At 39.9% G+C, this 15,924-nt stretch overlaps 1 protein-coding gene across 2 annotated transcripts in view; it reads left to right on the top strand.

The window, feature by feature from the left end:
- The window catches only part of adam19a (ADAM metallopeptidase domain 19a), a 253,726-nt gene that overhangs the window by 177,941 nt on the left and 59,861 nt on the right, over positions 1-15,924 (top strand). The window contains exons 1-5 of one of the 2 annotated variants that reach the window (XM_041779715.1): positions 4,844-5,065; positions 9,651-9,846; positions 13,666-13,731; positions 14,177-14,248; positions 14,392-14,558. In XM_041779715.1, coding sequence (XP_041635649.1) covers positions 4,875-5,065; positions 9,651-9,846; positions 13,666-13,731; positions 14,177-14,248; positions 14,392-14,558 — 692 coding nt within the window. In that variant the 5' untranslated portion in view covers positions 4,844-4,874. Of the gene's footprint in view, positions 1-4,843; positions 5,066-9,650; positions 9,847-13,665; positions 13,732-14,176; positions 14,249-14,391; positions 14,559-15,924 lie in introns of those variants that run through there. The other variant, XM_041779714.1, reaches the window with a different exon arrangement.

Genomic DNA, 15,924 nt, shown 5'->3' with positions numbered 1-15,924 from the left:
TCAATTTGATCCAACAATAATTTTGATAGTCCATCAATAGCTCTGATTTAGATGAAAATTCTTCTCTCCCATGGTGCTCTGAAAAGGAAACCCCCAAATCTCCTCAGCCTCTTCTCTGATTTTATGCACCCCTTTCCAGTCATAAAAGATAAAAACCTTCATTTGAAAATGCTAACTGACCTTTGCATCACCTATGATATTTCTATGATCACATAATCAAATTTGTGTCTCCTGTTAACCTCATTATGGCAGCCTCAGTAAACCGTGGAGTGTAAATGTTATTGTTGGAGGCAGAATAAGATTATGATAATGTCAGAGAAATGTGAGAGGGAAACAAATAAAATCAGCTGAAAGATGAAAGGTTTGGTGTGATTCAGCGGGGAAAAAGAGCGCTGTGTTCTAGCAGGAGCGGTAATGAAAGTGTTCTGTCGGGGGTCACCTTTTATCCTCTGACATCTTTGAACATTTTCTCTGCTCGGCAACGCAACCGATCATCAACTGAGAATCAACAAACATGTCTACAAAACAACTGAGTGACTGCATCTCGTCCTCTCATTATAAGATCATGATTACAGAACAAACAGCGTCCTGCTTTTTACAGGAAAATAGCTCTGATTTTTGATGTTTTTATGTCCCTACGGCATAATGAGTGAGGGACCGAGGGCGTTATGACTTCTGCATGTACATCCATACATTTATATTTGTGAATGTGATATCCTTAGAAAGCAGTGAGATTTTATTCAAACTTTACCCAAATGTTCGCTCTGACTCAAGAATTAACTGGTTTTAAAGGTCCAAAACCAGCCCAGCCCTTCTTTATGACTCACTAGTGCACTTTCTCTGTCTGGTGGAACCTAATGGGGGCATAAAACCACCAAATAGTTCTAGTTTTCCAGCACAAAATGTGATCAAACATCCTCTGAGAACTGAAGCCAATTCAAGAAAACTGCACTTCCTCTGGTGTCCACTAGAGGCCATTCCCAAAAACAATCATTCCCCATAGAGCCTCATGTAAAAAGATCGAAATTTACAGTAGAAAAAAAACATGTTAACAGCCAGCTACAACAAAAAATTCCCTCTTTTGTTCATTTGTCTACTCATGACAACATTACAGGCTGGTCTAATGCAATCTCATGTTAGTAATATAGTTACTTGCATGATGTAGAAGGAGGGGTGTGTCTACATGATATTAAGGTGTAACCTCCTCTGACCATATGAGGATGTTACATTTTGGGTTCCCATCCCCATGCCTCTTAATTTTGCTTGACTAAGACCTGTTAGCCTCATTTGTGGACTCTTTGTCTGCCATCATGTGGTCACAAAAGCAAACTGCCATCTCCACCAGACAGCCAGTCTGGACACAAAACAGGTCAAGATAGAAACACCCTCCAAATTTTATGTCTGAAACTTGATCATTTATGTTTGGTAGTTTTTGTAGTTTGATATGGCTGCAAGTTTGACACTTTTTTTTTTTTACCACTTTAACCATAATTTATTTTAGACATTTTAATGGAAGAAATGTGCAAAATCTTTGGCCGTTAGGCTGTAGACCTCTGAGAATCTGGACCAGGAAACCAATTTTCCAAGTTTCTTGGGGGAAGAGACTGAGGTTTTCAGGATGGGATGAGTAGAAGACCTGTGAGGATCTGGACCAAGGTTATTAAAGTTAAGTAAAACTAACTTAATGACTGAAACTAAAATGTAAAAATCATTTAAGTTAACTGAAACTAAATAAAAACTAAGCTTTACAAATAACACAGAACTAACTCAAACTGTTACTGTGTGCTTACAAAATTAAATTAAATGAAATGGAATGAGGAAAAATGTCTTAGCTTTTGTCTTTGACATTAGCATACAGGCTGACATCAATACTTAAGCCTGGAGAGAGTAAAACCTCCTGATGTGATTGAAGGCAACTTCACACAATGGTGATTTCAGGTCTTGAGTTGTATGCAAACATTAAAATTGAACAATTACAGTGAAAAGTGAAGCAACCATTTGGGTCTTGCCCTTGGCGGGTATCCCACATGAAACATAAAACTAAAACTAATAAAAACTAAACTTAAGCAAAGCATTTTCACAAAAAAAAACCTAAACTAGAAAAACAGCAGTTAACGCTACTTAAAACTAAACTGAAATTTAAAACAAAAGGTAAAAACTGGATAAAAATTAAAACTAATGAAAAGTCCCAAGCTATTATAACCTTGTTCTGGACCAGATGCTGATGAGCTGAATGGAGGTGGCTGGGGTGGAGGAGGGTTGCAGCATCTACACTGAAACAACAGGCTGAATCAGTGGATGCTCTGTGTCATGATGTCGGTCTGTGAGATATCCGTGCTCAGGCCTGGATGCGCTGAACAGTGAGTGCGGGCCATAAGGGGGTCAAATGGCTTTAGCACGGTAGGAGTACAGATTGCCTCAATTTGAGACACTTTGTCAACAGTAACAAGCTACAACACACCAGGTACTCGTATGAGGACATAAGGACTTAATAATAATATTATTCTAATAAAGACATATAGGAGATATGATTTTGGTTTACAATGTGTTTAGTTCCACTTTTAATTAAAGTTACATATTCTATCAAAATGATGAGATCTGTGGTCCCACTACCAAAAAGATAAGATATCTTAATCTTGCATATGTTTTCTGCTGTAAAGTTTTGGTAATCTTGTGTTTGCAAACTCTTTAGCTCCACTTTTACCTTCATATTCAGTCACATCTGACTCCGGAAAACCAGCAAAGCTTGGACCAATGGCAGCACTTTGCAGCTTCATGTTCTCAAAACCAAATGAGTGACGCCACAGAGGCTTTATTGATTATTTATACAGTCTCTGATTTCTAAAGATCCTTGATTAAACCATTAACTTAGCTCTATGTGAGTCTCTCTGTAGATTTGATGCTTCATGTTGGACCGGCCAGACTACATGACCCTGCTGAACTTAAGAAATGATGATTATGCAGAAAAAGAAAACTTCGTGATTGCAGAAACCTGCTGTCGTCCTGTGGCCACTGCTGCAGGGATAACAAAGTTTGTGCTGAGAACTTTTTGTCGAGGTTTTAACGTCGACCTTCTCCTCTTATCTGCAGTCCTGCAGCAGTTCTGAGTGTTTTCATTTCCACTCCCGCCCTGCAGCTCCCGGCTCATTTTCCCTGCCGGTAACTCTGCCGCCGTAACGAGGCGCTTTGTATCGACTCAGGATGAATTACACGGTTTTAGGCTAAATTGCTAAACAGCCTTGGACACATAATTACTAAAGGAAAAAAGAGAGGAAAAATAGAGTATTTTGTGAAAATGGCTGTGAGCTCAGCTGGGCCCAAACGGTCAGAATAAAAGAGCACGCTCCAGCTCTTTTCACAAAAATAATTTGAGTTCCTTTGTGCCTCCCGTGTGCCTGCTGTTAGAAAATAAAAACGCAGACAGACAAGGTGAAAGACTCCTCATACAAACTTCAACTGCTGATAAAAACTCAGTGTGTTGGGGCTGAGGCAGGAGGGAAAGTTTTTAACCCTTAGGACAGAGATTATGCTTTAAAAGACGAGTCATGACACCTGGATAAGAGTCTGAAATTCAGAATTAATCAAGCTAAATGTGTTTTTCTTTTGTCTGGGCCTTTCACCCCTGGTAATACGCCGCTGGTTGTTGCCCGTGGGATATCCACAGCACAACCAGGGCATTGTGACAATCCTTCTACCTGCCTGGATGGTACCCTAGGCTGTGCTAACTCACAACATCCACCCTTTACTCTGGCTTAAATGTGTGGATTTTGTCCTTCAGCCTCAGTTTTTGCCCCAAACATGCCTCAAAGTTCTGCACAGGACTGTAAGACAATAAGCAAGACAAAATATCACTTCTACTTTAAAACAAAAACAAAAGCAAATCCAGTGAATAAACACTTCAGCAGCCATTTGATGGAGAAGTGTGTATTAATCAGTTTGTGCATGACTGGTGTGCTTACTTTACATTGTGTGCATATTTTTGTGCAAAGAATACAACTTGAGAAGGCATTTCAAGACAAGTCATGTGACCTTAGTCACCCCCAGCATAAATGGGGGAAAGTTCCAGAGTAGTCTTTAACAGACAGGGCCACCCATAAGGGGGATAAAGGGGAGAGCTTTTTGGGGCCCAGATAAACTGGGATTCCATGGAGGTCTTCAAAATCATGGTCCATTGTAAAGTTAAGCTGTGATATTAATATTTTATAGTTAACCGGAATAATAACCACTCTTATCAAATAAACAAATAGTTTTGTTTTAATTATTAGTAAATTGCTTTCTTAAAAATGTGAATCCTTTTACTCAACAACTGAATTAAAATGGGTTAAAATGCAAAAAATGGGGGGATGGGATTTTAAAAGTAGTGGGAAAAAATATGTAAAAGTGGCAAAAATAAGCAAAAAAGGGGTTAAAGTGGTAAAAATGGACATAAAAAGAGGTAAAGGAGGTTTTAAAAAGTGGCCAAAATGGGTTGAAAGTAGAGCCCGACTGATATGGGATTTTGGGGGCCGATACCAATATTGGGGGCTAAAAAATGCAGATATCTGATAAATTGGCCCATAACCGATATATCGGCCGATATATGAAATAAGAACATTGATATACACAGGATACTGTACATGAACACAAATTCTTATATTTATATTATCTTTGTTTATTTCACTAAGATGCAACTTAGACGACTTTAAAATGCTGTATGACAGTCTTATCTTAGATAATGGTGGACATGTGAATTAACAGTTGCATTTATCATCGTTTATTCTCTACTCCTGCATCTCTACTCCTCTAAGCAGTAGAGACGCAACTGGTCAACTGCAACTCCCACAATGCTTTGCATGTCAACAAATATGGCTTCCCACTAAAGAAAGTCAAAGTACATGATCGAAAATGGATTAAAATGGATAAAAAGACGCTTATTATCAGATGTAACGCTGTGGATTTCATCTCCAAAGACCCCAAAAAGTCACCAAAGTTCCGGGCTCGCTACAGTGGCATCCTTTAGAGCTACAGAGACATCGATAGTAGCAGACAAACTGCAAAAATGGTCAGCTTTCAAAGGAAAAAAAGAGTAAGTTTCTATGACTTACGGTTCAAAAGTTATCAACGTTTTTATAAACTTTGTCACTTATTGTTGTAGAGGACAACGCTGTCCTCAGAGACTCCGGAAAGTCCGCCAAGTTGCAGGTTCACTTGAAAATGTTGAGCTACGAACACGTGCGCAAGAATATGTTTCTGCTGAGGGGTGATGCAGGGTTAAAGTGTGTGCATTACTGTTTATGTGCAGGTGCTTACACACCTCCATTCAATTAAGGTGACAGCTTCAGATACTGCCAAAACAAAACACAGTCGTTAGCCGCTTTAATATCGTTGAAATGCCGTTTACATTGCAAGACCATGAATGTTCTTGACTTTACACACGTGAATCAAACAAAATCATTATTCCTTAATTTTTCTGTAAAGGCACAGTACTGTGCCACAAAAGACTACACAAAAACCAAAGCTCAGTTACCTGACATTTTCCATGAACACCACATACACACCAGCCACATTGTTCAAGTCCACGCAAACCCCTCACACATAGCTCATACCATAGAACACATTTTTAACAACTAAAACCATCAAAGACACCAACCAACAGTGCATCTGTTACTGTGCGTTTATTCTGTGTTTAAAAAAAAAGTCACTTGATTTAAACTTAACATGCATGTTTGAATGGTGTTATTTGGCTCTGACCCACAAGTAAACTGTGCAAAAATCCAGCACAGCCAAAATTATAAGAAATATCTACAGCAAAATGTAACTGTGAGCTAACTTCCATTGTTGACTCCGTAGGTGGCTTTACGCCCCGCTGTGCACTGCACAAAGATTTGCCGCAGAGCCATGTGCGCCAGTGTTTTTGAGTCACGGTGCTCCTTAACCCTGTTTTCAACCATTTAAGTGTGGAGAATCACCCCTCAAAAGAGGCCACAGACACGTGCAGGCAGTGGCAAAGTTCTACTAATTTTTCGCCGCTCTCAGCAGCTCTTTAGTTTGTGGATGCAGGCAACCCAGAAAACCTGCAACACCAGTGGCTGTTTTTAAACCCTTTCCTTTCCTAAGATCCCACAGAAAAGTGAGTTGCATGCAGGCAAGACTTGTCTATGTCACTTTGACCTGATATGATGACGTTTGTGGTCAGGTTGGAGAAAATAATTTATTTAAATCTAATAATATAATATTTAGAATATGTTTCATTCACTTCTGACGGGCTGTTGTAAAAAGGCTAAATATTTTTAAGTTGTAATTGTTTACACATTGTGTGCTCATACTGCCTGCCAACAGGGGGTGCTGCAGCACCCTCAGCACCCACCTTCTCGCGCCTATGGCTACGAATGCTTGGAAGATATGATTAGAAAGGCACAACAGAGAGCTCTAAGGGTTAATATATTGGCTACATATTGGCTGATGTTGATTAATGTGTGATACGCTATAATTGGCCCAGTTAATCGGCCTGCCTATCAATCGGTCAGGCTCTAGTTTAAAGTGGCAAAAATGTGTGGACGACTTGATGAAATGGATGAAAAATTAGTTTAAACGGGCAAAAAATTGAAGCATTGAAAATTGAGGCAGAAAAATAAGGAAAAATTGGCAGAAATGGGTTAAACTTACAAAAATGGTCATTACAAGTGAAATGTGGTTAAAATGTCCAAAAAAGGACGTAAAATGTGGTTAATAGTGGCAATAATGGGCGGACAGAAGTAAGAATTGTTTTAAAAGTGGCAAAAACAGGCAGAAAAAGTGGTGGAAAGGGTTTAAAATTGACAAAAAATGGGTTTTAAGTGGCGAAAATGTGTTAAAATTGGTGGAAAAAGTGATGAAATGGGTTTAAATTTGGCATAATTGGTGTAGGGTGGTAAATGTATAAATTAGAAAATACTCATACTAGTTTTCTTAAGGCAATCCCGATCCCCCTCTCAGTGTCTTGCGACCCAAGGGGGCCCGGCCCCCATGTTGCGAACCACTGCTCTAAACAACAAGACAACAATATAAGTGATGAGCAGTATTAGCCTGATGTTACACATTATCATGATGATAAAGATGCAGGGAATAAAACAGTAAATATCCAACATTATTATGGTTTTACAGGCAGATTTATTTAACAGTAATTAAAGAAATAAATGTCGTTGCCATGGAAAGATGCATCGTCTCCACCAGTGTCAGTGGTCTGAGCCAACAGGCTCTCAGAATGTTTCAGAGTGTCCCGCTCGAAGCAGCAAGTTTGAACTCGTCATGTGTCGAGTCTTTGGTCTGAACTGAGCTTAAGAAAAATACATGATTGAGTCTTAATTATGAAATTGTATTTCCAGGTGGGACGGTCCTATAAGAACAACATAAAGTTGGCAACTTTGACTTAATTTCAGCAATCAAAAATCATCTTTAACTAATGCTGAAGGACTTGACTAATCATTTTACTGTTTAAGAGCAGATTGGAGCCAATGTTACATCCTCTAAGCCAGCTCATAACCTCAGTGACCCAGCATGTTGTCTGTAGAGCTCAGATGTATCCCCTTTCTTTAGGTTTATAGAAGCTTTCACCTGCAGCAGATTCATGTTGTGTCTCTACTGAAGATCTGCCCGGGCTGCTGGTTTAAGTCAGGAAAAAAAGAGAAAAATTACAACAAAGTGAGAACAACCAACTTGTGTGATTTTTCCTGGGCTCTAACAACAAGAGTGAGTCTGAGATATGTGTTTACAACAGGCCGTACGTTCCACAAAAGAACACAATGCTCAGTCCTCAGCCCATCAGACGATCCAGAGAAAAAATGATGGAGAGTAATCTTGGTCTTTGTGAGTCACATACTGTTAGTTTGTGTAAAAAACTCTGCTGCCGCTGCTGAAATGTGTTTTTACTCTGTGGTTGGAGAAAAAAACACACATTTGGTCCAATTTAAAAAGGCCTGAAGGAAGAGAGAGCATAGAAACTAAACAAAGAAAAAGGAGGCGTTAGGGTGGTGTGATGGCTGGAAATGTGGATGTATAGAATTTTTACTCTGCTGAGGTTGTAAATCATCAGAGGAACTGTGTTTTAGCTCAAATACAGATGTAGAGAAGAAGAAAGAGAGTGGTTCAAAAAGAGACATCTCTATCCTAAAGCATTGAATACTCAAACTGTTCTACTCTTAACTTTAGACTGGAGCTGCTGTGGTTGTATTTATGGTCTCTAGGAGACAGCAGACACATCAACTAATATGACATTACAATTTTTTATTGATGGATTTATGGATTGATTTATTCTCCATGTATAGAAAAAGATGATATATAGTTGAGTTTAAGGATGTTATCATTGATCTTTGTGGATATGGATGAATGCAGGTACAGCTTGATTTAGGAGAGGATTTAGTGATTAAAATACTGATAGACTGATTTATGGATGATATATAGATGGATGGATGAATAGTTAATAGATTGATTGAGGGATAATGTATTGATAAATAGATGATAGATTGCCATCTATGCTCTGTACGGGTGAATGGAAAGATTATGTTATGAATAAAGCAGATGTTTTAAAGATGCAGTGATTTCTTAATGGCAGATGGATGGATGGATGGATGGATGGATGAATGGATGAATGGATGGATGGATGGATGGATGACTATGGATGGATGGATGGATGGATGAATGAATGGATGGATGGATGGATGGATGGATGGATGACTATGGATGGATGGATGGATGAATAGATGGATGGATGGATGGATGGATGGATGACTCAATAAATGGATGGATGGATGGATGACTTAATGGATGAATGGAAGAATGGATGACTCAGTGGATGGATGGATGACTCGATGGATGGATGGATGGATGGATGACTCAATAAATGGATGGATGGATGGATGACTTAATGGATGGATGGGTGGATGAATGACTCAGTGGATGGATGGATGGATGGATGGATGGATGACTTAATGGATGGATGGGTGGATGAATGACTCAGTGGATGGATGGATGGATGGATAGATGACTTAATGAATGAATGGATGGATGGATGAATGGATGGATAGATGCATGGATGGATGATGTCTTGATTGATCTTTGTATTTATGGGTTAAAGGGTGAAGAATTAATGGATGGATGGATGAATACATTTTGTTTTTTGTTGGATTGATTACTTTGTGAACAGAAATATTAATCACTGCTCTGATTTGCAAGTAATAGATTCTTTTAAAGATGGATTCATAGATACGCGTGGATTGCCTGATTCTTTGACGGCTGGCCATCATAGATGGAAAGAGTGATGGATATTTTTAAAAGTTAACATATTATCTAAAGAATACTGAAATATTTCTATTTTCACAGGTCTTTTCAGCTTAAGTTGCTAATGTTAGAGAGTGTGCTGCAGTTTTGACCAGAAGGCAATAGCTTTTACAAATCAGTCAAGGTGACAGTTTTTAGATCCCAAAGTCAGCATTTTCACCTCCTCATTTAGCTTCTTGAGATTATTCTCAAAGTAATGGAGTCAAAGTTTGAGCTCGCTTTAGTTAAAAAAAAAAAAAAAAAAAAAAAAAAAAGATCCTCCTGGCTGATGTTTACAACCAGCTTTTCTAACTTTACTTCCGTCTCCCTAAGCTCACGAACATCACCTTTTCCTCTCTGTTTGGGTCTGCACATAGGGGCCTGATATCCTTGAATTCTAGCGACACATTCTACCTGGAGCCAGTCAGCGGCGAGGATCGTCTCGTCCACTCGCTGCTGAGAACGGAGGATCTGCAGATTAAAGAAGGGAACTGTGGACACGGACACCACAGCTCACAGTCCAACCACATCTCCAACCACATCTCAGAGCTGCTCCAACCGTTTCACTCACGGGTGAGTTCAAGACAGGAAACGGACTCTGTCTATCGACAGCACTGGCGTTCTGATGTTAAAATATACAAGTGAATGCCCAGGCATGAGCTGAGAGGGCTCCAGGCTGCAGCCATACCCGACTCTTTATTTTATCACAATAGAAAAAGTGTTAATAATCCTTAAACCTGAGTTCTGTGAAGGCCAACCCGTTTTTTCACCTAATGAGTGAAAATCTTGTTGAAGTTGGCAGAACATTTGGCTCTGCAGGGCAGATGTTCCTTCTCATATGGAAACATAATGTTGTAAAGGTCTCAGTGCCATTTCCTGGGTGCTGTAATTTACCTCTGCACTACCTGGAAATGGAGAGGATGATGGCTTTGACTCAGCCTCTCATGTCTGTGTAGATCAGGGCTATGAGTCAGTATCCTGAGCCCTTATAGAGACAGAGAAGCAAACAGCAATGTAGCTGTTTTTTAGCTGTTCTAAAGAGTTAAATCTCCTCCCTCTGTTCCTTTATCTTCCTCCTCCTGCGTCAGAACGCTCACATCTCCTCTTCCATTAATCGGGGTAGTTCTGCAGAAACTGCAGGCTGAGATTTCCACGCATCTTGTCCTCCTGATAAACAGTGCAGTATGTTCAAGTGAGCTCTAAATGTTTCTGTCACAGATTCTTCTACGATCTGCACTATCAGTGGTTGAAGTCCACAGCGATCTGCAGCAGCAGCAGCAGCATCCTCCCCGCACGTGAATCAATGAGTTTTAATTACAGCAGAGCTTTTCCTTAATGGCTGTAATCAAGTATTAGCAGGAGGGAAACTTAATGATGGAGGGGGAGAAGAAGTCTAAGAGCTTTGTAAACACAGCAGCATGGAGAGGATGGAGGGCGATCCGTCAGAGCTGCCTCTTCCAGGTGTAGCTCGGAAGTCAAAATGTATTACTTATTTCAAGAGCTGCAGTCAAACAAGAAAAATATGTACAATACAAACAAACTGAGTCCTATGGATTTATAATTTTTACTGTGATTTATAGAGCTCAACAGTGGCCTCCCTCTTTTCTACATTACTGGTTCCAGAAGTAATTTTTCCTCCTTAATCCCTCATTGACATTCCAGAAAATCCTTATATCAATACTTTTAATCACAGAACTGAGCTAACTAGTTACCTGAATACTTGTGATTTTAAAACATTTGATTCTGTACAAAATCAGGGTTGGAAAAATCCCACAATGCATAGCAACTAAAAAAAAAACACATGAATATTGTGTGTATTGGCAAGTAATACATAGGGGCAAGGCCGCCCATGGGGGGTCATAGTTGTGATAACTGTAATATTCTATTGTATTTTATACCTTAATAGCAACCACTGTTATCAACGCAACAAATATCTATTTATTTATTCATTCAGCATAAATGGGTAAAAAGTGTAAAAAATGTATTAACAGAGACAAAGAGGGCAGACACATTGTTGGAAAAGTAGCCAAATGGCTAATATCACTAACCTTGCAAAGCAGATGGATACGCCCGTTTCCTTGTTTTTCACTGACGAAACCATCTTGCAAAGCTCCCATCTGAACCGTCTGGGCTCGGTTAGAAAGTGATCTTCCAATCAGCTCTGACGGGCAGTACTTTCAGTCGTAACGTAAACAAGCAGCAGCAAGAGCTGGTGCAGTTGTTAAGGAAGAGATTGGTATGGATGCTGCTAAAGCGCCAGTCTTATCAGAACTTGACGACATTTCTTTGTTAAAAGAAGAACAAAGAACAGCAGTGAGTTGTTTTCTTTTCAAAAACAACAAAAGTCGAGTACTTTCATGTCTATAGTCGCCATGTTTTACGTTATTCCTCAGTAGCTGCACACGTGCAGCTTGCTAGCAGCTACGTCATGTGCTTTGTTGCTCTGATTGGCCCATAGAGATGTGACAGACAGAACGTTCATCCAATCATACTCCGAGGATTTTTCAAATCCTCTTCCTTTTCTCAGATGTTTCCTATTGAAGCTTTCCCAAATGGATGTGTGAAACAAATCCATCTGGCATGTCAGGTTATTATATCCCCCAATATGAGCACAAAAGGTGGTGAAAATTATAAATAGGGGCAAAAACTGATTAAAAAAGATAATAATGGCCATAAATTGGCCAAAAAAAAGTTTAAAAGACAGCAAAAGGGTTAAGAGAGGCAAAAAACAGGTAGATAGTGGAAAAAATTGGTTAACAGAGGCAAAAATGGCAGGGAAAGGTGGAGGACAGAGGATAAAGAGGCAAAAATTGGTTTAAACACGCAAATATTGGCTCAAAGTGTGAAAAAAATTAACAGAGGCAAAATAGTAGGTAGAAAGGAGAAAAATTGGGTAAACAGAACAAAAAATGGGTCAAAAGTGGCAAAAACTGCAAAAAAAGGGTGAAAAACGGTTAAAAATGTCAAGAATGGACTTTTAGGGATATAGGTGGGAAAAAAGTGATGAAAAGCGACTTAAATGTGGCAAAAAGGGGTAGATGGGGCAAACTGGGTAAAACAAGTCTAAAAATAGATGAGAGGTGGCAAACAAAAGTTGCAAAAATGGGCTGAAAAAGTTGCTTAAAGAGGTTAAAAAGCAGCACAAGTTAATAACCTCAACATCAGATCCAAACTTGACTCACTTCTCAGCTCCAAATTGTTTCCAAATTCCAAAGTGTGAGACAGGATAGCTAGCAGCAATGCTACTAATCCAACACACACACACATTAACATTATAAACTGTTGAGGTCCCGTTGTCTGGTTTTGTCAGGGGCCCAGCCACATCTGTGGGAGGGCCTGCGTAGGGGTATTGAGGGGTTAGGAGCAGGTTGAGCTATTTTCAACTCTCTTTGAAGGTTTTTTGCATAAAGAAACCCAGGGGTGGACTGAGAACTCATTGGTGGGATTGTATCACCCATCTGGCCTTGGGACATCTCGGTATCCCCCAGTAGAGCCGGTAAAGCTGCCTTGAGAAAGGAATGTCTGGGTAACCTGGCATGCCAGATGGGCTGTTTCATATACTGTATGCACTGCATGGATATATTCTACATTCATCTGGGAAAGCTCCTATAGAAAGTTTTTGGGAAGGGCATGACTTTGCCTCAAAGGTGATGGGATTAATGTTCTGTCTGTCACATTTATGGTGGACCAATCAGAGCAACAAGACAAAATGAGAATCTAGATGTGTTCAGCTCCAGTATTAACCTGAGCTCTACCGGCTAATGAAAAGCAGGGCTTGTCAGGGACTAAAATTCAGGTTTCCAAGAGAAGCTTTTAGTGTGACTCCTTGCTCTTGTTATAATAAAGAAATGTGGCTGAGGTCTGATTTAACTACTGCTTTTCTACAGCCACATTGGAGCTCATCATTACAGCGGTAGCAGCCGTTGTAGACACCAGCTTATAGTACAACTTAACCCTGCCTGTAACAATCGCACACTCATGTCAAAGCAGGAAGCAAGAAGATCAAAAACATCTTCTCTGTCATGAAAATCTTCCAATGTGGCTCTTTATTCTGTGTTGAATAAAGAAATGGGGTCCTGTTCTGATCAAACCACTGCTATACTAAAGCTGTCCGGGCCGTCGCTACACTGGAGCCAGCCCTACTGGCTTCTGCCCGGAGCTTTGCCTTGTCTCCTCAAATAACCCACATGTAACCAGAAGTACATGAAATCCACATGAAGCACAACTTCATCAATAGACAGATCAAAGATATGAAAAGCAAGAATTTAAGTGCATGGCAGTGCAACTGAGCAACCCATAAGGCCTTAGCAAACAGATTAGTGTAATACTGATAGTGAGTTGTATAGACTCCTGTTTTAACGATGTTCTCTGTGTGCTTGTGTCTCCTGTCAGGTAAAAAGAAACACCTGGGGTACGACCAAATACATGGAGCTGTACATCGTGGCTGACAGCACACTGGTAAGATGACACAAAAACATCCATTCACAAAGAACATTCCTTTTACTAAAAGTATGAGCGGCATGGCCATTATACCCTAAAATGACAGAGTCCACATTTCCAACAATTATCACATTCAGCTAATGGATGTTTCTCATACTAAAGCTGTACTGAGCATGTGCAGACGAGGCTGAGTTTCTGTCTGCTTAACGAGGGGGATGGACTGTGAAGGTGGACGGCTTTTAGAGTGAGCTGCAGAGCATAATGTTATATCTTAATAAAGCATCTCTGTGTGCTGCATTAATGCCATGGTAACACCAGCGTCTCCTCCTCTAAGTGCTGTAATTATAACAGTGGACCCACGGTGTGGTAAATGTTGTTTTCAGAGGTCATCACTCTCTGCAGGGAGGATTGTTTCTAACATTTATTTTATCTCTGACCTCCTCTGTTTCTCGATGTGCTGCAGTTTAAACGCCAGAATAAGGACTACGAGAAGACCAAGACCAGGATCATGGAGATAGCCAATTATGTGGATAAGGTGAGGAAGATCACCCAGAAAGCTAGCAGATATCTCTGTGGACTTTTCCTTATCCAGTTAATTATAGAATCTCTGTAATGTCAACTCATGCTTCCGGGATTGATCAGGAATGTGTATCAATAAATATCTGCGTTGTGTTTTAGTTCTACAGAGCTCTGAACATCCGCGTGCCTCTGATCGGTCTGGAGGTCTGGACCGAGCGGGATCAGTGCATCGTCACAGAGGAGCCCAACGCAACGCTGTGGTCCTTCCTGCAGTGGAGACAGAAACTGAAGTCCAGGAAGAAGCACGACAACGCCCAGCTGCTGACGTAAGACATGGACTCATACATAAACCACACTGAAGGATCCTGCGTTACTTCATCTTGTTAACCACAGCCCCGCCTGTAACAGGGTGTTGTGTTTAGAGACTACAGTACACAAAGAGGGCCGAAAAGTAATGCATCCAGAGAGCTTAGAAATGCATGTTTTGGTTTTCTAAAATGTCACTTTTTCTGCCCTGTTAAAAATCTCCTTTGATTCAGTAGTTTGTAACAGCAGCCAGCATAAATTGATTGGACGAGACAGATAAATATTAGCTGAATTAATTGCAGAGGACTGTTATTTGTCAACATGGCTGATATCAGCCGATAATGATCAGTGCATCTCTACTTAATATAAAACCTCAATTATTTGCAGTTTTTGGATCCCAGTGATGCACAAAAGCCAGATGAGGTGCAGAGAGTGAAGAACAGCTGTTAGGAATCAATGTGAATGGAGGACAGTTAGTCTGTTAAAACTCTAGAGCAGTCTATGACTGAGCTAAGAGGCTAGCTGAACACCTTTAACAGATTTTCTCCCTCATTTTGTCCTAAACATGCTTTCAGGTTTCTGTATTTATCAGTGGTGTTATCAGGCTGTAGAGTTAGAGAATACAGGCTATAAACTATGCTGTACAATGACAGTAGAGTCGAAACATTCAAAGGCAAACATGCTGTCGCTATGTGTCGTTTTTTACAACCAACAAGTAGAATGAGTGGTTAACGGGGTTTACTACTGTAGTGCTGGTAGCTGATTAATGAAAATAAAAAAATTATCAAGTTAATCACATTTATACACTGTGAGTATTCATGATTAATCCTACATTTGGTTTGAGATGAAAGAAGTACAAGTCTAGTGTTTGAATAAAGAAATATTCAACAAACTGAATATCTCAGCTCAGTTGTAATGGTTTGTAAATTATAATATCTTAATTCTGTGAGCGAAAACATCTTTAGATTTTAATCTTTAAAGGATATTTCAGTATTTTTTAAGCTTGGCAGTATGAGGTACCTAGCAGTAGAAGTAGCATTAGCCTCTAGGAATTTTAGGGGGCATTGCTCTTACCAGCCAGGAAGCTAGGCTATACGGCGTAACAGATGGGTACAGTTTCTCTGTGGATTTTAGTGAGTTTTTTTGGGGGGTAAAAACAAGCCACAAAACAATGTTGGTTCAAACGTGTACATGTGATTTTTTTGTTTGTTTTTTTACCCAGAAAGCCTCTGTGTTTTTGTCAGTATTTTGCATTGCAGGCTTTGGCTACTGGTAACATGCTGTCACATTACAAATAGAGGCAAAAACACAGAGGCTTTCTGGGGCAAAAATAAAAGTCATGTACATTTGGGCTAACATTGTTTTGTGTCCCATTTAAAGCTTGTT

Source organism: Cheilinus undulatus, linkage group 22 (assembly GCF_018320785.1).
Source record: "Cheilinus undulatus linkage group 22, ASM1832078v1, whole genome shotgun sequence".
In the NCBI taxonomy this organism is placed as follows: domain Eukaryota; kingdom Metazoa; phylum Chordata; class Actinopteri; order Labriformes; family Labridae; genus Cheilinus; species Cheilinus undulatus.
The sequence above is the reverse complement of the archived record's forward strand: the minus strand, read 5'-3'. Positions and strand labels throughout refer to the sequence as shown.